This window comes from Pteronotus mesoamericanus, unplaced genomic scaffold, assembly GCF_021234165.1.
Source record: "Pteronotus mesoamericanus isolate MK-2021 breed Mesoamerican mustached bat unplaced genomic scaffold, CSHL_Meso_final contig_73, whole genome shotgun sequence".
Taxonomy (NCBI): Eukaryota; Metazoa; Chordata; class Mammalia; order Chiroptera; family Mormoopidae; genus Pteronotus; species Pteronotus mesoamericanus.
Genome location: NW_026555245.1, coordinates 3762820 through 3786176, shown reverse-complemented (window position 1 = coordinate 3786176; position 23357 = coordinate 3762820). Strand labels below are relative to the sequence as shown.

Genomic DNA, 23357 nt, shown 5'->3' with positions numbered 1-23357 from the left:
AACCTACTTTTTAGATATTTAAGGCCAAATACAGATAAGAGGCAGAAAATCGCCTCTAGGTATACAGATACGCAAAGCAAGGGAAGCCCTGTCCATTTGCTCAACAGTTGGTTAGAAAATGGTTGCTACATTGATGTTTTTATCTGAGGGAAGTAGCCCTGCAGGGAACTGAAATATCTTGGATTGAGAAATATTTTTTTTTGGATTGAATTAATTTCAGCAAAATGATTATCAATAATCTATTTAGAAGCATGTACGTTTGTGGGAGACAATGTGATGAGCAAGAGAAGACAGTGCCTTTAAGGGACTTGCATTCTAACTGAGAGAAGAAATTGGTCACACTATTAGATTATGTTAAAATGTAATGCGTTTCTTTTCTAGAATAATCTAGTATTATTATAGATTATACAGTACCACATTTTTTTTTTATCCCAAACCCCTGGAACTAGATGCTTGGATTTGGGTATTTTTTGGATTTTAGAAATGCAATAAGGTTCCAATAAGGAATACCACCACCCTCCCCAGTGGGACCTGGAGTAGGTCTTTATAGTTATGTTCAGTAATATTTCTGCTGTCGCACCAACTGGAAAAAGTAAAGTCTACAGATAACCTTACTATAGTTTAGGTCAGGTTTTTGTGTCAAATGAGTTTAACTTTTGGTTTTTGCAATGTTTGGGTTGTAGAAGGACAGGTAATGGACTGGAAGACTTTGTAGAATATTACATAGCAGAGTATAATCTTAAATAATTTTGGAACTTACTATAAGAGAAGTTTCATGAGGGCCCTATTATTCTCAATACTCAGAGAAATGTCTGGTGCAGAGTAGGCATTCCATAAATACTTAGGTAAATAAAAGTAATAATAAGAAATGTTAACCGTCATTTTATTGTCTATTCCATGTCAGACATAGAGAGCTTCACACCAATGCTTGCTAGGTAGGTATTGTTGCTACTGTTGTTATTCTTTAGAGATGAGGAAAATGTTTCTGAGAGAGGTTAAGTGACCTGTCCTAGGCGACCTGAGTGGCAGGTGATAGAGCTGTGATTTCAACAAAGGGGAAGGCCATGGTAACTATGAGCACACTGTAGTGTCCGGCTGCCTGGGGTCCAAGTCCCAAATCTACCTCTCACTGGTGATGTGAACTCAAATGGTTTGACTTTTGTATGCCTTCATTTCCTCAAGTATGGAATGGGAATAACAATAAGATCTACTTTATAGGAGGGTTGAGGAATGCATGTTACATGCTTAGAAACCATGCCTGGAACCCAATAGGCCCTCAGTGAATGTTAGCTAAATCTGAGGCATTGGTGGGAGAATTTGCAGCAAGCAATTTTGTCTAATGTAATGGAAAAGGTTTTTAGACACAAAACCATAAAACTTCAGATAACCTTTTATACAACCTAATAATAAAAGAATAACCCCATGCTGCTGTGATAACTTAACAATACAGTGACCAAGACTAAGTCACAATAGAAATCCTGGTTATCTTCATTTAGTTGATAAGATTAAATAACTTATAAAATTTACTAGACAAAGATGAGAAGAATGTCTCCTTTGTATGACAAAGATACTACATCTTTTACTAACAGGCTTAATGGTAAAATTCAAAAGTTTTCCCTTTGAAATCTGAAACCACCCAAGAATGCGTGCTCATCATTCTGATTTTATCATGTTCTGGAAGTCCTGGCTAATGGAATAAGACCTGAAATAGATACAAGAGATTTACTTAAGGGAAAGTGGAAGATATTTTTATAACTATTATAAGTGCTTAGAAAATGGTAGAGAACCAATTTCTAAACCCAGTAATGAATTGAAAGTTTTATAATCTGGCTAGATAGCCAACAGATTATTTAATATCTTAACCTTATGCCAGCAGTAATGTTAGACAATATATTGGTTAAAAAAAAAGTCTTTCAGAATAGGAGAACAACAATAGTAACAACTACAGCATATCCAGAAGCAAATAGGGGCAGAGGTGGGAAGGAAGTTGTGTGTACAAAGTTAATTCTCTCCACATAAATTATAATAAAAGAAGAAAAGGAAAACCTAAATGCTTAGTAATATCAGAGTGATTAATTGAATTATTGTAAAATTCCAAAGGTAGTAAAATAAAGTATATGTCAACACTGGAGTTTAGAATATTAAACTATACTCGGCTCAGTATGTATTCTATATGAGTCATGATTTACAACATATTTTCATGTAGAAATAATTAGATAAAAGCATCAGAATGTTAATAAATATGGGATATTGAGGTGATATTTTTCTTCTTTTTATACTTCCTGCATTTTTTTCAAACTTTCTACAAAGAGTAACACATGTTTTATAATGCAAAAAAACTGTTTTAAAGCTTTCAAGGAAAAAAAAATAATACCAGAGGAGTGAATTCACCTGCCTAGTATTACTTCTCTTCCCGTAATATATATTATTTTGTGAAATTTTATTGCTGATATATAATTTAAAGTAAGATAAATAATGGCTTACTTGTTCAAAATAGACAGTTCTAGTTTTTAAAATATGGAATAACACTGTTTACCTTCAACTTCATTGATTAAAAATAATTGAAATTCTGCAGAGGCTTTAATTATTTTTTCATAATGTCTTGCTATAAGACTTGGATTCAATATCTGGAACAGAAGAAATGCCAAGATGTACGAGAAGGCCCGGGAAAGTGGAATATCCATTTCATTAATTTCTTGAAAAATAAATTACCTCACTTCCTTTATTACTGTAGTAATTAACCCACATTTGTACTAATTCTGATCAATGCTATGTATTATTTATTATTCTCCATTTGTGGTTTGGTGGTCAACCTAATGAGGTTGCTTTGTCAGACGATTTTTGTGTGACACACTGAGGTAGTTCTCATTTGCTCTTCTAATAACGTTTCACTAAAAGAGTCAAAATATACTTTGCAAAAACCTAAGACAAAAAGACCAGAGGTGAGCACACATTTTAATTGGACTTTTCATTGACTTTTCACTTCTGTTGTATTTTATCCACTTTGGGAAATAATGTAATATTGACAGATTTACATCAGACCTCAAGTTCTTTGTACAAAGCTTAGCACATAATAGTTGTTCACTAAATATCTGTGGAGAATAAATTCTGGGGTTTCAAACTGTTCACCCCACAGCCTTCTTTCACTGCAAATGTATTCACCCCAGTGGGGTCTCAAGCCCATTTCGACCTTCCTCTGAAGGTGTGCACATCTTGGGATTGCCTCATGCTCCATAAAGACCCAGAGCAGTGCCAGTTACCTTCATTCGGTCAACACCAAATATTTATGGAGCACCTGCTCCATGCCCAGCTCTGTTCTGAATTTGGTCGAGTGTTAGGTTTTATGATGTGGAGCTGATTCCTGAGCCCCTAGCAGACACAGAGCAAGCTGTGCATTCCTCAGGCTGGGCCCCAGTGTGCCTGAGGGTTTTCTTCACTTCGCTGCCCGGGAGTCATGCCTCTGCTCTCCCAGAATCCCTGCAAACAGGCAATGTGTAAGCAGCCTGCCAGCGCGTCATGTGCGTCTGCAAAACGCAGATAAATTGTTGCTCTCTATTAGAGATATGGAGGGAAAACTGTGGGGAGCTCTGAAACTACAGGGTTTAGGTTTCCTGGTTATTTTTTTTCTCAGGCTCTACTTTTAATGATGTTATTAAGTGCTGCTGTTTTGCTGCCAATGTCCCTCTCTTTCTCCTTCCCTCCCTCTCTTCCTCCTGCTTTTCTTCTAAAAGGCCTTAGAAATAAAATAAGATCTCTTTATTGATTATTCTCACTGATTAGGGAAAATACCCAGTCTTTTCTATGTTTGGTCCTTTGTGAGAAGTGTGTCCTCTGTCCTGCTGTGTCCACACTCATGTGGACATTTTCTTCGCCTTGTCATTAGCAACATCTCCATAATCTCAAGAACCCCCTCTCTTCCATTCTGTTTCTTGCTAGCACTCTGCTACCCTGATGCCAACAATCCTTTGGTCTTCCCAGGCCACAGAACTTTAACTTCGCCTCCGTCTCTTCCCTCCTTCTTGCCCCGTCCTCCCTCTCCCCCCTTCTCTTTCTCACGTGGAGCTCCTATCCTCACTTCTTCTTGCTTTGATTTCATGGTCACCGTCCATAATGGCTCCCTTGCACATACAGCAGCCTTCCCCTCTCTTGTCAAACAACCACGCTGGCTAAGTCCAGAACTCCTCCAGCCCAGCTCAGGCACCACGAGGCATCCCCTTGCAGTGATGTGTGCGCAGCCTCCCTCTTCCTCTCTCCTGGAAAAAGGCTCCATACCATTCTCTCTCCACATCCCTCTACCTCTTCCTTTGCTTAACACAGTCTTAGTTCCAGACCTAGCTTTCATTGTCCTGAACAAATGCATACCTTCAGGAGAGAGCCCTGCAGCCACCCCACCACGTGTCCCCACCTGTTCACAAGCGTGGTGTTTCCCAGGACAGCCCCTACATGTGCATTGGATTCTGCCCCCTTTTACTCAATGGAGGACATCACCCCAGCAGCTGTCCCCTGTCCCCCTGCAACGTCATGTTTCCATCTATCTGGATCATTCCCATCAGCTTACAAATACACTGCCATTTCTCATTTATGAAAAACTCACACCCCTGCCCCCATCTACTGCTCTTTCTGTTCCCCTCCAGGGGTCTCCTGGGAAGGCCTGTCTTCCTCTCTTGACTCCACTCTCCCACTTTCTCCTTAGTTCCTTCAAATCAGGCTTTCACTCTGAATGTAGCACCAGAAGGTCTCCTTTCAAGGTTGCCATTGTTAAGTCCTATGGTCATTCCCAGGCCTTACCCGCCTTGGCCTGTCAGCAGCTCCTGGCACAGCTTCTTGTATCTAATTCAAACACTTTCTTCACTTGACTCCAGGAAACCCCAACTTCTGTTTTCCTCCCACTTCAGAGGTGGCTTCTTTCATCTCCCTGCTGTAACCATTGCTGACCGGCCAGAAGTGTCTGAGCCTCTCTCTTCTCCAGCTGCACACATGCAGACTTCATCCAGTCTTAAGGCTTTGAATTCATCTAAATGCCGGCTTTGCCTCAGTCTCACCTGTGGTAGAAACCTGTCTTCTGAAGCCCAGGCTTTTCTGGCCAACCATCTACTCAGCAGCTCCTCCTGGATGCCTACTAGGCATCTTACACTGAGCCAGTCAGAACAGAGCCTTGGGCTGTCCCCCAGGATGTGATCCTCCCAGGGTCTCACCCAGCTCAATTAATGGGCACTTAGACCAAAACCTATGAGTCCCCATGGCTCCTCTCTTCATTCACACCTCTTGTCCAACCTTTTATCAGCTCTGCCTTCAAAACATATCTAGAATCCAACCACTTTACTCTCCCTCCACAGCTGCTAACGTGGTCCAAGCTTCCCTGCTCTCTCCTGAATTGTCTGCCCTTGCGGGCCTCCCACTGTTTAGAGCCCACTCTGGATACACTCTTTCTCCCAGGTCTTCGTGCGTGTGCCTTCTTCTCTCTGGAATGCTCTTCCCATCTCATTTAGGTCCTTGCTCAAATATCAACTTCTCTTGGGAGGCTTTCCCTGACCATTTATCTAACCGTACTCCTACTTGATCACCTTTTTCCCGCATTACTTCTCTTCAAAGCCCTAAGCACTCACACATGAGCTTTGTATTTCTTTGTTGTTGCTGTTGGTCACCTCTCTCCCCGACAAAATGTAAGCTGCATTGATGTTGGGATTTTTGTCCATGTTGTTCACTTGTCTTAAGATACTTTATAATCGTAAATGTTTGTTGAGTAACTAAAAGAATGAGTATCCCAGGTTGAATCTGGGGGACAGGAAAGCCGAGGCCTCTGTGATGGGAAGCATTCCACTGAAAGTGAACATCTTAATGGCCCAGATGTTTCTATATATGCAGATACATTACATCCCATAGACAGAACATTGAAGCAATAGACAGACTTATTTATCCTTCTCTCTGGAAACCTGATGACACGACCAGTGTGGTTGATTTCGGAATGCCTCCTAATCCCATTTTCATTTCCAGCCACTGTTGCATGCCGCGGCAGTGTTTCAGCACAGTAAAGGACTGACTAACCTTAGTCCAGGCGTTGAGCATACTTTGGGCACAACACTGTTCCATGTGAGGAGGCCCTTGACTTCTTCAATCAAGAGCAATGTCCTCTTAACCTGTCCCCGCTTCTTGATTCAAGCCTTGTCCCTCTGAAAATAATTATCCCCATCACTGCCAGGGTTATCTTCATGAAACATATGTTTACATTATAAGAGGGTAAGCACTGTTTCTAATCCACTGTGTGTGAATGCCATCCTCTCTCTGGATAACTCAATAAAATCAGCTCTGAGTCCAAAGGAAGCCCCATGGTTGAAGTTGTTGATTTGCCTTAAGATTTGCCCTCCACTCAGGGCCACCAGTATCTGACTGAGCTCTTGTAGCTGGGACTCTGGCTTTGTTCATTTTCTCTTTGTCATCCACTCATAGTGCTGCTTTGCTGGTCACATTCTAGGTTACTGAGAGGTGACCTGCATGCTGGTGGGGACCTCCTCTCTTCCTAGACCTCCGATTTCAGTGAAGATTGGGAGTTTCCTCCGTCTGAGAACCAGAACCCTCACTTTGTTTGTAGTATCATACCCCTACCTTGAAACACTGATTAGAACCCTCCATTCTTTCAACTAAACTTGGGAATAACTAGATCTTGTTGAACATTCAAGGGAATAGCCACTGGCTGAGTTCTAGACCCAGTACTAATACAAAGCTCTAGACCCAGAGCTAATACAAAAGCCTTGCATGGCTTTAGCCTGTGAATATCCAGTTTTCCAGAAGGTTATGAAAGACTGTAAGTGTCTGGATGGGGAGAAGTATAAAAGAGGATGCATACTGGATGACCCCCTAATCTATCCCTATAATCCAGCCTTTCTGAGTAGCTCTTGACTAGATGTTTACTTTCCTTCATTTCCTGCCTATGTGACCCAAAGATTACTGAATTCCTCTGCACCTTAATAGGATCATAATACTTAAGACAATGTAATAATAAGGATCTAATAATAAGATTCCTAGTATGTAGGAAGAACTCAGTAAATGCTAACCCTTCCTATATATTGCACATAGTAGGTTTTTAATGTGATCCTTGTAGTTGATGGATTGATTCTCTACATCTGCAATAGTTGAGCAGTTATACCTGGAGGTGCTCAGGAAATCTTGGGAAGTCGAGAAGGCATGGCTCCTGTACCTTGCCCTCTCTCACTGCCTTGCCTCCCAGAGCAGGATGCCTCTAGCCCCTGAGGAAATCTCCTCGACTTTAGGCCTTTCTTTTTCCTCCCTTTCCTTCACTGAAAGGTGGCTGCCCATTGTCCTTCACTCCTCAGGGCCCCACTGACAGCTTGGTCAGCCGCTCAGTCAAAGAGTGCTTGGTCTCAATGGCTATAATGTTGGATGGATTTTCTTTGCCAGAAATGGTTGTATTTTCCCCAGAGATCTTCGAAGGCAGAGAGCTAGAGCCCAAAGATATGAATCTCCAATGGTAAGCCATAGGCAGTCTGGTCCTGGGTGAAGGGACACCAGTCAGGATGTAGTGCAATGCCTCAGCCTTGTGTAGGCTTTTGCAGGGGCAAAGGTTTTATGTCAGACACTCAGTTGTTAGAGCATAAGATAAGAGGAAGAGACTGGAAGAGAAGAATCTGGAAAGGAAGTTGAGGCAAGATCAGAGGAGGAGTTTGGGTTATAAGGCAGTGACATGGAGCCTTCAATTGATTTTACGTAGTGATAGTGGAAGAAGAGGATCTGAGTGGCATTTTAGAAAGTCCTCTCCAGCAGCCGCATGGAAGATGGACCAGAAGAGGGCAAGAGGAAGCCAGGAGGCTACAGCAGGCCAAGACAGCAGTTGCAGTGCGTGCTGCAGAGGCCTGGTCCAGAGCAGAGGTCTTGCTTTTCCAGCTAGCCTTAGTCCAGCCACAGATGATTCATTTTGGGGAATAAGCAATGAGCTCTATGTTTATAAACATAGTATAGATTTCTCCTACGTTCAGAACAAGTCAGAAAATTTTTGCAAATGGGTAAAATGAGAGAACAGACAACAACCTCCTAATATACTTCTTTCATTACATTTCTTGATATTTCTGGATAACTTGCTTAAGTCTTCTTCTTTCTTTACCTGTTTTCTAGAAACACCTGGCATTTCTGAAGGGGAACTGAGAAAACCATTACTGTTAGGAGCTATAAAGTGTTACAGAATGCTAAGGAATGTGCTGCTCTTGTTTCTGCCCATTACAGAAAGGGAAGTCTTTCTGAAAATGGTCCTTAGAATGTCTTGGGTTGAAGAAGCCCCAAGAGGAATAACACTAATGGGGAAGGGGTTGTCTCATTTCATACAAGTCTCAATTCAATTGCTAGACTTTTACTCTGGCCAACTTCCAAATTTAAGAATGCTTGATTGTGTAGAACCAAGCTTCTAAGCTCAGGAAAACTCAGTTAACAATAATTCAGTCAGTTGAGTTAACTGTTAAGCCTACCATGGCCACTTACTCTCTGAAAGTACATTTTCTCATATTATAATAATTTCAAAAATGATCTGAGAAATTGGCCCTCATGGACAGACCTCATTTCTTTCTTTGTATCTGATGGATAGAATACAGTTTTTCCAAGTAAAAGCTGTATTTCTAAATCATTTAAAAAGAAAGAAGTGGAAATTTAATTTTAAGCCAAACACCTTTTTTTTTTCTTTTATGGTCAGTTTATTCTTCATGCTTCTTTATTTTCCCTGCCAGCACCTTTCACTTCAGTGTTTTAAGAAAAGAGTGTTTTATTGCCCAAGTCTTCACAACATGGAGGCCTACCAGCGGTTATAAAGAGAGGGCTTAGAGGATATATATTAAAAATGATAAATCATTTCCCAGCCTTCCATAACATTTTATTTTCCCTGGATCCTTACCTTCTCTGACTCATGTACCTGGGATGATTAATGCCCCATCTCCCCTGTTATACTTTAATCCAGGGCCCATGTTTCATTTGCCTGCCAATAGTGATAGCCAATAAATTAATCATGCAGCCACACAAACCTTGCCATGCATAAACTGCCCATCAAAAGGCAGGCAATTCTGAGCCTCCATTTATCTGGTACCCTCAATCCTCAAATCCCGTTCTGCAGTTGGAGCTGCAAATGCTCATTTCTTCATAGGCATGAGCTGGGAAAATGAGAGAAGGCTAATTAATGCATTCAAGGGATCCTACTGAATCAGCAAGCCCCTTAAAGGCACAACAGATACAAACAGGCAGCTGCAGCTAGTTGGGATTCAAAACAACAACAAAAGGGCTAGTTAAATATTTGAATAGCTAAAGTATATGTCTATTCATTCCCATAGAAATTGCTAAAATAGGCTGTCCTCCCATCTCCAGAGGAGTCAAAGTCATTGAAATCCCAAAGCCTTTCATCCTGTCAAACACGCTTTTGAAGAACAGAACATTTACGTTTCCATAATAGGCCAATTCAACATTAGTGGTAATAAAACTTGGGTGCTTGGAAGGATTCCAGAATATGGTAACCATTTGTTCCAGCCTCTGGTGATGCAGGACTGACTTATTGACAATTAGCCTACTATTGCCCCATCCCTGTATTAGTTTGGCATCTTAAAGTTGCAAATGTCTTGAGAAATAAATATGTCATCCGGGAATAAATGCCAAGCTCTGGATATGACTTTATCCAAGGCTCAAAAACTGTGACCAGGATCCATCTTTGGCTCTTTTCCACTGGATTGTCTTGGCTGGAGACAAAATTTCCTCTCGGGGTTGCAGCAAAGATGACTTCCATCCATGTCTGATGCTACATTCTTCCAGATATCCATACGTGAGGGAAGGGGACACCACTTACGTCAACTTTTGCACACATACTCTAGGCTTGGTTTTGATCAGACTAACTTTAGTCACATGCTAATTCTTTAACCAACTACTGTGGGCAGAGGATGGAATTATGCTGATTTTTTATGCCTGAGCCATTGATTCCATCTCAAATCACATTGGCTGTCTGGAGTTGGGTGGATAACTAAATGAAAATCATTATCACTTGAGGAGGAGGAAGTGGATACAGGCTGGTCTCCAAAAAGCAACAATAACAACAAACAAAACAAACTAAAATAGTCTTCTCAGGTCACCATAACAAAATATCATAGATTGGGTGGCTTAAACAAACAGACATATTTTCTCACAGTTCTGGAGCCTACAAGTCCAAGATCAAGGTGCACCCAATCAGGTTCCTGGTGAGGGCACTCTTTCTGGCTTGCAGATGGCCACCATTTAACTGTGCCCTTACATGGCATTTTTGTTTGTGGCTTACAGGGGGAAAGAGAGGGAGGGAACGAGCTCTGGTGTCTTGTTATAAGGACACTAACCCTATAAGATTAGGACTCCATCCTAATCTTATAGGCCTCATTTAACATTAATTGGCTCCTTAAAGGCCTAAATGCACCCACATTGGGGTTTATGGCTTCAACATATGAATTTTGGGGGTATACAACTTAGTAAAGAACACACATAGAATGATAACCCCCACCTGTGCACCTCTAATTAATCCTATTTTGCATGGGCTTTTCTCCAGCAAGAGTCTATTGTTTTTATGGTTTTATGGTCTGAGAGTAAATGCGTTTAAGTAGCTTTTAATATACACTGTGAAGAACACCCAGCCACGCATCTAATCATGTTGCACTTATTTAATGACCATGAATTTAGGGATGAAGAAAGTCCCTGGAGATTCACATTTAGTTATGATTCTAGAAGTAGGAAAATATTTGAGAATCACCAGACAAGAGAGCATATGCATTTTTGGAACTCATTTCTTGGAAGTGCCTTTAGTGAAAAGTTATGAGTGCCACAAATAAGGCGCAGGCCCGAGACTATAGAATCAGACCCCCTGACATTTTGAATAATGGTGATGTGGCCCAGCCTACTCACCCATATTTCCATTCGACCTGGCTCTGAATTACCTTCATCTACTAAAAAATCAAAATCCACCCTCTCCCCCAAAAAAGAAGATTTGTATAGTTGGTGGACTCTACTACATTAATTTAAGATAATTCCCTAAGAGGAGCTCTGAAAATGTGATAAACAGGGGTTGCATATTTGAAACAGATACAACAGAAGACATAGCCTCCTAAGGGGATCACTTGCAAGATCACATCTCTTATTTCTTAATATGTTATAATGAGTTTTAAATAACTGTGCACATTTATTGTTAACATTAATTTATTATACTTTTATGTACACATCTGTGTCTGCTACAGAGAATACATATGTGGGTGTGTATTCTCCTAACCATACAGATTGTAGTCTTTTTATTACATAGACAACTGTTGTTGTCTATTTGTGTTTCACAACTCAGTTTCTACTATTAGTTTTTATAGACAAGACTGCCTTTTATCAAGGTCCATTTGGAACTTCACTGCTGTATCAGTCAGAATAAGCTAGGTTATGTTGTAGAAACAAATAACCCTAAAACATAAAATATTATTTCTTTTCATGCTGCATGTACAACACAGATTAGAAGGGTGCTTTTTTTCATCTTAGCCTCTCAGGAACCCAGAACTTCGTGATTCTACCATCTGGACATGAGGCTTCATGGTTCTCTGCAGCTGGATGAAGTGGAAGTAGAAAACCCAGTTTACATTAAATTTGACTATTAAATCATCTGCCTAGGCATGACACCTGTCACGTCTGTTCCCTTTTCATTGGCAAAAGCAAGCAACATTGGTTGATGATGGTAATGGGGGGTGGGGTTGGGACCAAGCCTCTGCTGGGCCAGGAAGGAGGAGTGAACAGTGTAGTGTTTAACACAATCACGAACCTGTGTTATACAAAATTTAGCTCTTGATCAAAGAAGACAAAGGTGAAAAGTTAGAATTCATTCATTTATTTATTCAATAAATCTTTATTGAGCATCTAAAATGCACCAGACTCTGTACTGAATGCTAGTAGTACAATGGGCAGACAAGACAGAAATATTTGTTGCTCTTAAAGAACTTGAAGGGAAGCTACAACAAGTAAGTAGATAATTAAAAATCAGAGTGAGACCAGCTATGATGGGAAAAGACAGTGTGCCTTGGAAATACAGAGAGCAGTAGTCAACAGTAATGAATATTGCTACTGCTGTCTGTGCTTCACAATGCAGTTTCTACCATTATCCTGGGGGTCTTATGCCCTATTTTTAAATTCTTCTAGTTGGACCTAATCAGCAATTGAGATATTTGTTGAATACCCACCATGTGTAAAATCCCTTCCTTGATGTTGTTGTAACAGTTATGAAGCTTATGGAAGAGGGTGAAGAATTGAATTAGAAGATTTTGTGACTCAGAGTATTTCAAATCTAATAGGAGAAATAAGATTATGTAAATAATTAATACAGTGAAGAATGTGGTATTTACCATGAGAGACAAACAACCCGAATGTCAGTTTATGATTGGAGAATAAATGCTTCATGTTGGAGTGAGTTTTAAGGTGGATTTGGTTGAATCAATGGGGTTTAATGATCAAAGATGGAGCTTTAAGGTTATGTTTCAGGTTAAAAAAAAAGTGGTATAAAGACACGAAATTTAGAAGCTCCATATAAGCAGGGCTGTGATTATTTTATTCCTTTCTTTATTACACACCCAGCATTAATCACATTGTCTAGCATGTATCAACTAAATGAATTAATGAATAAATAGGAAAATTTGAGGCATGTTTATTTAAGGAATGCAAACTAAGAGTTTCTCTGATGTTTTGCACGTGTTAAGAGGATTCATAAGTAATAAAGCTGGGTTCAAGTCAGGTTTTGAATGTCACTGAGCATTTGGGACTTTATTATTTCCTTACTCCCGTGTTTATATAATACCAGTGTATTTACAGAGGTCTCCCATACACAGCAGCTCACATGATCCTAAGCAGCCCCATTAGGAGGCCAAGGCAGTAATTATTGCTCTGAAGAGAGATAATTATTAGAGAGACCAAGTCACTGTGGGGCTGTCAGGAAATGGTTGGTCCAAGACTGAAGCCCAATCCTGAGTCCAAACCCAGTTTCTGTGCCCTTGTACTGCATTGCCCCTCTTTTCTGGGACCCTCTTTTTGATATTTGGGAGCCACAGAAGTGACAACGTCGGAGCTCTTTCTTGTGAGGTACAAGGTAAACTGAAAGAGAAAGGGACTGGCAGCAAGAACACAAGTGACAGAACATCAGAATAACATGAGAGAAGACAGAGCTCCCACAGGAACAGTGAGCACAGACAGGCTAGGGTTTCTTTTTAGCAGAGATCCAAGGTTCTAAGATTAATTCCACTCGGCTGGCCTGTGACCTAGGGCAGTGTTTCTCAGTCTTGACACTATTGATATTTTAGGCCTTAAATTCTTTGTTTTGCAGGGTGTTCTTCTGTATTGTTGGCAGTGAAGCAGGATCCCTGGCCTTTACCCATTAAATACGAGTAACGCACACCCTCCACCTCATTTCCCCCATTGCAACAACCCCGAATGTTTCTGGACATTGCCAATTCTCCCCTGGAAGGTGAATTGGCCCCTATTTGAGAACCACTGACCTAGCCAGTCAATTTTGATTAGTTTTCAGAAAAGTAGTGGATCTTAAAGAACATATCGGACATTTAGTGGGAAAACACTAAAGAAAGAAATGCAGTTTCATCTTACAGGTTTGGGTTTTTCTGCTGACAGTGTGTCACTCCTTCAAGCAATACTAAGCAAAGTGTCTTATCATTAAATTGTGTGACTGGCATTATGTTTTAAACAATGGGTTTTTGTTTCATTCTATTTATGGTCATTTTATTCAATTATTTTCATTCCACACACAACTTTAGAGGTGCATATAATCCTACTATATCCTATTCCTTTATGAGAGCTTCTGAATAGAAGAACACACAGTAATAATATTAAATAAATATCTTGGTTATTTTATTGACCTGACATTTCCTGACTTTGGCTGGATTCAAGAGTATGGACGGGGTGGTGGGATGGGAAGGGAGATAGTGGGTCTCCTAAAAGAATGACAAAGATACCGAAGGGATGACATGAAGCAGGTCACCATGTTCTCAGACTGCAGGGAAGAGTTTGAATACAGTTGATAATGGAAAATACCTTGTAGTGAGAATCATGGCTAGAAACCTTATGATGCTCTTCCTCCTTCAAAAGTTCATAATATACTACAACAAAAAGACCTACATGTTGTTTTGCATTACCTACAACAAATGTTGGTTTAGGGGATCTAAGAAAAGAATTTGCATGATATATATATATATATATATATATATATATATATGAATATAAATAATACAATCATAAAAATGAATATAACCATAAGTATGTAGCAGAAATTGCATAGACATTTTCAAATGTATTTAATGTGGCAAAAAACTTTGTGCAGGGAGTGAAAAGAGCAGCCTTCCTTCATTTTGGCCTCACTTGGTGACAGGGTGCAATGGACAGGTCTGAGCAAGTCAAGGAAGTCTGAGTCATTGTTTAGGTTTTCCATGGAAGCAAAACTCATGGAAACTTGGCAGAAAGTATAGGCCAGCCTCTATGGGCCTCTAGCTCTCTTTGAAGGCCACTAGCACCACTTCTGAGATGATTCCTGGGAATCATCTAGTTTCCTTCTCAAAGGCCTGCTCCGAGTGCTTATCAACATTACTTTGCAGAGAATTTGGGGCAAAGATCAAGCAGTCATTCACCCAATGTTAAGCCAGTGTGAACAGGGACATTTTTTTTATGTGTGCATCCAGGCATCACTTGCCTTTCCTTGAAGGGAGCTTGTGACAGCTGAAAAAAAGTCTTCATAGACATTTTGAACTCTCACTAGGGTTGTACAGTAGAAAGGCAGACATGAGTTCTCATGTTTGTCATCTCTTATTAGTAAGCAGAAGTTATCCCTGCCTTTCACAAAGTTCCAAGCTTAGAAATGAATTATTTGGCATTCCAGGTCCCATTTTTCACCTGAAATACTGTCACCACCTTTGTTAAAGAAAAAGCTTTTAAAATTTACAATACATTAAAAAAAATAACACTTTGTCCAGTTTAATTGTGCATGACTAAGATGTAGACCAGCTGAATTTTCTTTGAAATAGTCTACATGTGAAAAATGAAATGTGGAGTAATTGGCAATTTTGTTTTCTCAAAATTAATTGTTTGTAGGATAGGCTCAGGATACTTTGCCACATTCCAAGCAAGTCTAGTGTCATTTATTCCTACTTGAGCCTTCAGACTTTTTCTGAAGGATTTAAGGCTTTAGTCTGCTTTTATTTTTTTTTAATGCTGCAATAGAAGCTGACCAATTTTCCCTAATTGAAATAATATCTAATCTCTACTAAGTTCCTGGCACATAGCAAGTATTAAATAAGTAGTGCTTTTAAAAATTGCTTCTGCAAAGCATGGGTCCTTCTCTCAAGATAAGGATATAGTGACCCAAAAGCATCTGAGTGTTATTTAACAGGAGAAAATCTAGGCCAGTTGACTGAGAGCTTTTCTTTAAATTGTAGATGATCTCACATTCTGAAATTTTTGAGATGATCTCAAATTCCTATTTAACACCCTTGAAAGTTAAATGAAGCGACGTGGCAATCTATTCTCAGTCATATGTGCCTAATGATTGGTATTGCACTGTAGACTGCTAGAGCTTGAGCAGGCCTTCAATGCCATGTCTCAAACTCTGTCTTTAGAGAGTAGGAAACAAAGTCTATGGAGAGTGGAAGAGTGACTCAACCAAGCTCATACAGTATGTTTCTTGTAGTGTCTAGAGACAGCCCACATCTGACATCTAGTCCAGTGTCTATTTCACACTCCTACCTGAAGTGCTGGGTTCTAAGTATTTCTCACCTTTAAAGACTCTTCAGTAAGGTTCCATTGGAGAGCCACAAATGAATCAGGAAGATAGCAAATACATTTTCAAAACATACTGGTTTTTATGTTGGGTGCATATTTTGCATGTTGTCATTTTCATTAGACTTGCTGTACTTCATATTGTTATACATTTTTAAAATTGTTTTAATTCCTTTATTTAACAAATATACACTGGCAAAATCCTTGTAGCAAATACTTTGGTGTTCCACCCATGTCTTCTCAGCTCTTACTATCCATGTACTTGCCCATGGTGTCATGCTGAGAGCAGCCATGGCAGATGGCTGTTGGAGGGTCATGACCCAACTTCTTCACCTTTTGGATAAGATATCTCTGAGGTGCTTTCTATACGATCTCCCCAGGTTCCCCAGGTATTTGAGTTCTAGTCATCCGCAGTGTAACCTACTGGAAAATCTATCCATCATGGACTTCCCTCCCCTTCCTCTGTTACTTGCTCATTCCCCTTTAGTGTTTCTTGGATGTCTTCCTCAGAAACTGCCTTCCTTTGAATCCTTGTGTCAGAGTCTGTTTCCAGGAGAGCCTCGTCTAAGACAGTTACGGACTTCTTAGAGCTCAAGTTCTAGTAAAGGACACAGATAATACATATTAAATCAAATAAATAAGGTGATTTACTGATACATACTGAGAAGGATGAGATGATTGTGAGAGGAGAGGGGTTGAGAGAGATTCTGGCTAAAGTGGTGAGGTAGGAGCCACTCAGATGTGTAGCTGACCTGAAACCTGAAGGAGGAGAAGTGGTTAGACGTAAGAGCCAAAAAGGTGATCCTGGGAAGAGGAAAGAAAAAGTGCAAAGTGAACAGGCACAAGAAAGAGGCCACTTTGGCTGTTTATGAAATAGAGGGGTGGGGGTACTGTAGGGGTTGACTGAGGCCACACATGTAGAACTCTACAGTGATAGTCAAAAACTTGTGCTAAATGCAACAAGAAACCTTTAAAGGATGTTAAGCAGGAGAATGCAATAATCTGATTTTTACTTGAAAATTATTACTCTGGCAACTCTGTGGAGAAGAGATTAGGGGAGACAAGAATAGAGCAGGAGTCAAATTAGAAGGCTGCTGCCGAAATCGAGGTGACAGATGATAGATGGTTCTCAGCACCCAGATCAACCATTGATAGGGAACATGATTAAATAGAATATCACTGCAGAATTCATATGCATTTATAGCTTTGTCTCCAAAACCATCTGTATGTACTTCAGCAGTTCTTGGCATTTTGGGGTTAAGAAGCCTTTGAAAATCTAATGAAATCTGTGGACTTCCAGAAAATACAAATATACATGAACACATGGATCTCAATTTAAAATTTGTGATGGGGGTTGGGAAGTCATGAAGTCAGTTAATCAAACCTCAAATAAATAAATAAATAGATTTAAGATCAATTTACATATAATATGTTCAGGTGTACAACATAATGATTCACTATTTGTATATATTCTAAAATGATCATCACAATGAGTCTAAGTATCATCCATTGCCTCACATAGTTACAAGTTTTTTCTTATAGTGAGAACTTTTAAGATCTACTCTCTTAACAACGTTCAAATATGCAATACAGTATTATTAACTGTAGTCATCATGTTGTATATTACATTGGAGGACTTAATCATGTTACAACTGGAAGCTTTTACCTTTGACCCCTTTCACCCATTTCATTCACCACCCCCCACTGCCCCCACCCACCTCTGACAACCACCAATCTGTTCTCTGTATCTTTGGGTTTTTTTCTGTTTTCTTTTAAGATTCCACATATAAGTGAGATGATATGGTATTTGTCTTTTTCTGTCTGATGTATTTACCTAGTGTAAGACCCTGAAGGTCCATCCATGTTGTCACAAATAGCAAGATTTCCTCCTTTTTTATGGCTGAAAAATATTCCATCATAGACATATATCACATTTTCTTTATCCTTTCATCCATTGATGCAAACTTAGGTTGCTTCCATGTCTTGGCTAGTGTAAACAGTGCTGCAATAAACATGGGGGTGCATATATCTTTTTGAGTTACTATTTTCATTTCCTTCATGTAAATACCAGAAGTGAAATCGATGGATCATATGGTAGTTTTATTTTTAAGGTTCTTGAGGAATCTCCATACTCCTTTCCATAGTGGCTACACCAAAAAAACATATTTTTTTCTTTGTGTATATGTACTAGTTAAGCTAAGCTCCCTACCATGATAAATAAGTACCAAAGTGGAGAATAGTTCAAACACAATAGTTTCTGCATATGAATGAGAGTTGAAGGATAAAAAACTCAGCTTTTCTGGACCTCAGTAGAATAACTGAATTTCTACACTGTCTACACTCACTGGAAGAATTAGCAGAAAATTACTCTACTAACTGCAAGTAATAGCTTTCAAGTTTGAAACAGTCTTGTCTTCATTCTGGGTAAGTAAAAGAGGAAAGCCTAGGGTAGCATAAATGGGAATTCTTGATGGACCAGGCCCAGAAATGGTATCCATCACTCTGCCCACTCTCCATTGGCTATAATTTAATGATATGTTCACAACTAACTGCAAGCAGGGTTAGTCACTGTAGACTAGCTGTGAGCCCAGGGGAAAAAAAGAGAAAAATAAAAATTTCAGAGAGCAGCTAGCAGTTTTAGCTAAAATACACATATTTTTCACATTGGAGATGTTCGGTGTTACTTGGAAAATAGTATAAGTCAAATTGAAGTTTAAGGTTGGTCAGGAGGATTCCAGGACCCTTTGCATTTCCACAACCAATTTAACTCAAAGCAAGTCTACTTCCTAGTCAGTGGATATGGAACATATATATAAAGGTTGTGTTCTTAAGTGAAAGATTAAGATTAAATTGAAGTGGAAACTTGGCCCCAAACTACACTGTTCAGTAGCCTGAGGAACTGGGATTCATTTGAAGCAAACTATTATTCATTCTGATTGTCTGTCAGTTGGAAAGGGAGATGCTTATATTCTCAGCAAAACACCCATTGCATTCATTTCCCCTCCACTCCAATGAACAGTCCTCCTGGCTCTTTGAGGTAACAGGCTACTCCATCAAGTACTGATTGAGTGTCTACTCTGAGCTCAGCACTATGTAGTTCACGCTTTCCTGCAGCAAAGGCAGCTGAGAGCTCCTTTCATGTATCTTTTAGGGAGTGGGTGGGGCCATAAGAAATTGGAGGTAGAGTACATTTCTGTAAGTGAATCATATTTTTCCATTTGCTTCCATTAAAATGTTAAAGGTGTTTTTCTTGAGGGTGGAGGGTGATGAGTCTTGCCTTAAAATACGGAGAAATTACATCTGAGAACACAGCAAATTTTAATTTCTCCAAAGTTAAAAGGGAGAGAAGCTGATTTTTCTCCTCATGTACTAAAATGATTTTTCTGTAACTTAAAAGAGAAAAAAAATCCAGAAATTGCATTCTCTGGAGATCAGAACCCTTCTAACAGTCTTGTTTATTGTGTTTGCAAGTCAGCGCCCACAGGGAAGATTGGATTTCTCCACATAGCCTGTTTGTTGCTCCTTCCTCTGGTTCTCTTGCTGGCATCATAAATATTCCTTTTCAACCTCCTAAATTCTAGCTGTTTCCTTTGGGAGATGTTTGAAAAGCAATCTTTATAGCCATTTATTTTATTTAGCTTAAGTCTCACCTTAGAGTTAATGTGATAACGTGCTATTTTTTTAAAAAATACATTTCTCTTCTCTGGTCAGGGAAGATTGAACTTTCTTCAATGTGATATGGATTTAATTGGTTAATTTCATAATTTAGAATCTTTGTTGGTCTAGATTCCAAAAGGAGGAGTTCCTTTAAGCTCACTGCAACTACATTTGCTTTTGAAGGAGCCCTTTATTTTACAGTGAATAAAGTGTCTCTTATTAAACAGAATATAAAGGAATGTTTGGCAGAGCTTGACTCCCAATGGGTGAAACATCACAGGAAATTGAGAAATTGTTTCTTTTTGGCCTTGTGTGAAAATTTTGCTGGTGAAATTTAGTATTGAGGTTTTAAGACTACTGCTTAAATTCATCACGAAAGAGCTGTCAGACAAGAAACAGCTTCTGGGGGAGAGGAGGAGACAGAGGTACCAATGCGACCTTGCTTATCTGGTCTGTTACATTTTCCAAGTACTCTGAGGTACAGTCAAGAAGATTGTATTCTGTCTTACATAATAATTGTGTTACTGTTAAAGAGAGCTTATAAGTTTTTAACTATTTAGGGATAAGTTTATCATTAAGATAGCCTCAGTTGGATGCCCTTTCATTATTTTTCCTGCAAAACGGGGTGTTTTATGTACCCAAACAAGAAATATGTCCTAGGCAAGGCATTTAGGTTCTGCTCTCCTATTAAACTATAAGTTCTTGAACTTGGGCAAATCCCTGTTGGGCATTAGAGATGTGTTTTGTGGTCCAAACACCAGTCCTCACATCAACATCTTATTTGGGATTTATGCCTCACACCAATGCTGTCGGTTTAACCTCCTAACACTGTTTCCCTTCTGAGTTCCTTGGAGACACTGTGGGCAGCATCACCATATGTCTCATGGTCCAAACCCCTAACCTTTGTTGTTTATTTCTCATGCTCCTCTCAGTCTGCAATCAATCACCATGTCCTGTTGATCCCCCTAAACATGCCTGACAGCCATCTCCTTCTCTTCCCTGTCCCCTCTTCCCAGAACCTGAGTCAGGCCACAGTTTTCTCATGCCTTGCTTTCTCTTACCCAGTCTTTTGCCCTCTCATAATCCTGTTTGCACGTGGCAGCCCAAATGATTTTTCTAAAACTAACCTTGATCATGTTGCTGCCTAGCCTGAGATTTCTTTTTCTGTCCTGGCCCTTATTTTGTGTCTCAGTTCCTTCCACTTCCCACCACATCAGCCCCTTGACAGAGGCAGGACTGCCCATGCCAGCCCTGACTACTACACTAAGAACGCCTCTCTGCTTTTCCCCATTCTTAGCTCATTCTAACCTGTTGGCCAGAAACCAGGGAACCCTTCCTTGACTGCACACCTCACCCCCCAGAATTGGACAGATGCTTTTCCTTTGAGTCCCATACATTCTGGACATACCTCCAGGGTAGCTGATCTTTGACTGGAAACTACTAAAGGGCAGGCCACACTTTTCATTTCTCTTTGAATCCCCTGCTATTCCTATTGAATAAGTAAATGAGAATATATGACTACTTGCAGTGCTTTTTTTATATATAAAATTGAATTCTGATTGTAATATTGTAAACTTTGGCTAATTTTGGCTATTTTTGGAAGAGCAACTCTTAAGAGAATTTAAAAAAACAAACAAACCAATCCTAGATTTGGCATTAGAAGGCTGAGTCACTGTGAGTTGTGACCTTTGCTAAGTCTATCAGCCTCTCTGAGTCTCAATTCCTTGTCAATGAACACAGGATAATATATTACAGGGTTTGGCTGAGGACCAAGGGAGGAGTGACTGGGGTTGGAGGAGGCACTTGGTGAACTATAATGACTGCACCAGTGTTATCTGCCTTATTCTAATTCTTTCCATAATCTGCAGTCCTCCTTGCTGTAGCCATGCCAAACCCCAGCTCAGGTACATGGGGTGTGAATGGTTTCATGTGGCACAGGTCAGGGGAGGGTATTTGTCATGTCTCTGCTCCGTTAGATGGAGATGTACCAATGGCAAGGACAGGTGCAGGAAATGATTCACCCTTAGCTTTCCATTAGAAATATACTCCTACCCTCTCATACACTGTTGCTGATAGTAAACCGGATATAGTGGGAAAGTAATTTAGTTGCATGTGTTGACAGCCTTAACAATATTCATCCTTTTGATCCAATGATTCCATCTCTAAGATTTACCCTGAGGAAACAATTTTTGAAAATGAGGATAGGAACACCTAAGATATGCCAAGATGTTTCTTGCAGTTGTGTATGTTATAGTTAATGATTGAAAATATTTTGACCTGAGTATGTAAGTGAGGAATGGCTATGGCGTCAGTGGATTTTCTGTAAGATAGAAACATGGTTTTGGAAAAAAAAATGTTTCGAATGTTTCCACCTGGAAAATATTTTTCCAGGTGGAAAAAAGCAGTCTTAAGAATTCAATATACAATTTTATTAAAACTACATAAATCAAACAAATATAGAAAGCAAAAAGTGATCAGTAGGAAAATACACTCTGTTTTGCAAGGGATTAGTCGTAGTTGAGAAATCCCCAGACACAGCCCTGCCTCGCTAGACCCAGGGCCCTGTGAATGAGGTTCACTGTCTTCTGTGCAAAGGAAGCTTTATTTGGCATTGGATAGAGGCCAGACCTTCATCCCATCTGTCTTCTCAAACCTGGAAGGAAGCATTCAGAGGAATATCAATCAGAAGCAAAAATCAGCTTAGGGTTTGGGGAGCAAAAGTTCTAGAACATCAGGGAAGGAAGGGCTAAATATACTTGAAAAAACCAGTAATCATGACAACAATTTTTTAGGCATTTTTGAGTGTGCAAAGGGCTTTATATACATTGTTTCATTTAAATTGGTTCTTCTTCTACATAGCTTTTTATACTAATTTCTGTAAAAATCACTACAGATCTAAAAAGCTCAGAAACACAGTTACTTACTTGGGTTCCATTCCTTTATTGGCCTTGTATCCAGGGATTTCCCCACTGTGTCAAATTCACTTTGAACTCAGTGGAAATTATCTGGAAGAAAATAGTTGGGCCCAGGAAACAATATACTTTTCATTGTGACTTTATTCACTGGAGGACCTCAGAACATCTGGCGGAACTTTCCTTACATGTGCCCGTGGAGCCTTGTGTTGTAAGAGGCACAGTTCTGCTTCGAGCTCCCGCCATCACACAGAGAGTCTAGTCGTGGAATCCATGTAGAGCTGGTTCCCTTTTTTTTTCCTCTCTTGAATCCCCATCCAACTTAAGTTTTAGTTCTCCCATAGGATTTTACGTTCCTCTTTTACTGTCTGCCTCAGCTCCAGAAAAGATTTGCTTCCTCTTATTTTCCTATATGGTGAAAGTTCAGAACCGTAGTGCATTTGTCAGATGCATTGTGTATTTTCTCCCTGCATCTCTTTTGTCGGGTTCCATACTTTGGGGGAAAGAGATAAACTGAGGAAGGAAGAAAACTGCTTAAAGCTCTTAACCCTGGGTTTTGGTCATTTTTCTTGAAGTGGGCTGCTGTCCCTTATCTGCCTTGAACTTTCATGTTCTCAGGATGAGAAATAAATCTTTACACAAAAATTCAAGGGTTGGGTGTTTGAGAGGAAGTGTCGGTCCTCAATGGAGCTTTTTGAGGTAGTTGGAGTTATTTTACTAAGGACAGTGCTGAATTCCTCTGGTTTCTGCTTCTCTTTCGAAGTTTATTTTATGTTTTGTTGTGGTTTTCAGATTTCTCATGGTTTGGATTTGGGAAAGTAAAATCAAGACAAGGTGTTGGTAAGTAGTTACTCCTTCTTTGGATAAGTAATGAGCTTGTGTTTAATTCAGATGAAATTCCTCTTCATACTTGTCCCTCAATTAATTTTGTGTGTGTGTGTTCCTGGTTTCTGATTTGCTGAAGAAAGAGGCCTAGAATTTTTCCAGAAA

The 23357-nt window shown here is 39.7% G+C and overlaps 1 protein-coding gene across 5 annotated transcripts in view; it reads left to right on the top strand.

The window, feature by feature from the left end:
• The window catches only part of NTRK2 (neurotrophic receptor tyrosine kinase 2), a 330058-nt gene that overhangs the window by 149461 nt on the left and 157240 nt on the right, over nucleotides 1-23357 (top strand). For 3 of the 5 annotated variants that reach the window (XM_054582952.1, XM_054582953.1, XM_054582955.1), the window contains exon 15: nucleotides 23160-23207. The exons of the other annotated variants lie outside the window; for them this stretch is intronic. In XM_054582952.1, coding sequence (XP_054438927.1) covers nucleotides 23160-23207 — 48 coding nt within the window. The remainder of the gene's footprint in view (nucleotides 1-23159; nucleotides 23208-23357) is intronic. 5 annotated transcript variants of the gene reach the window in all.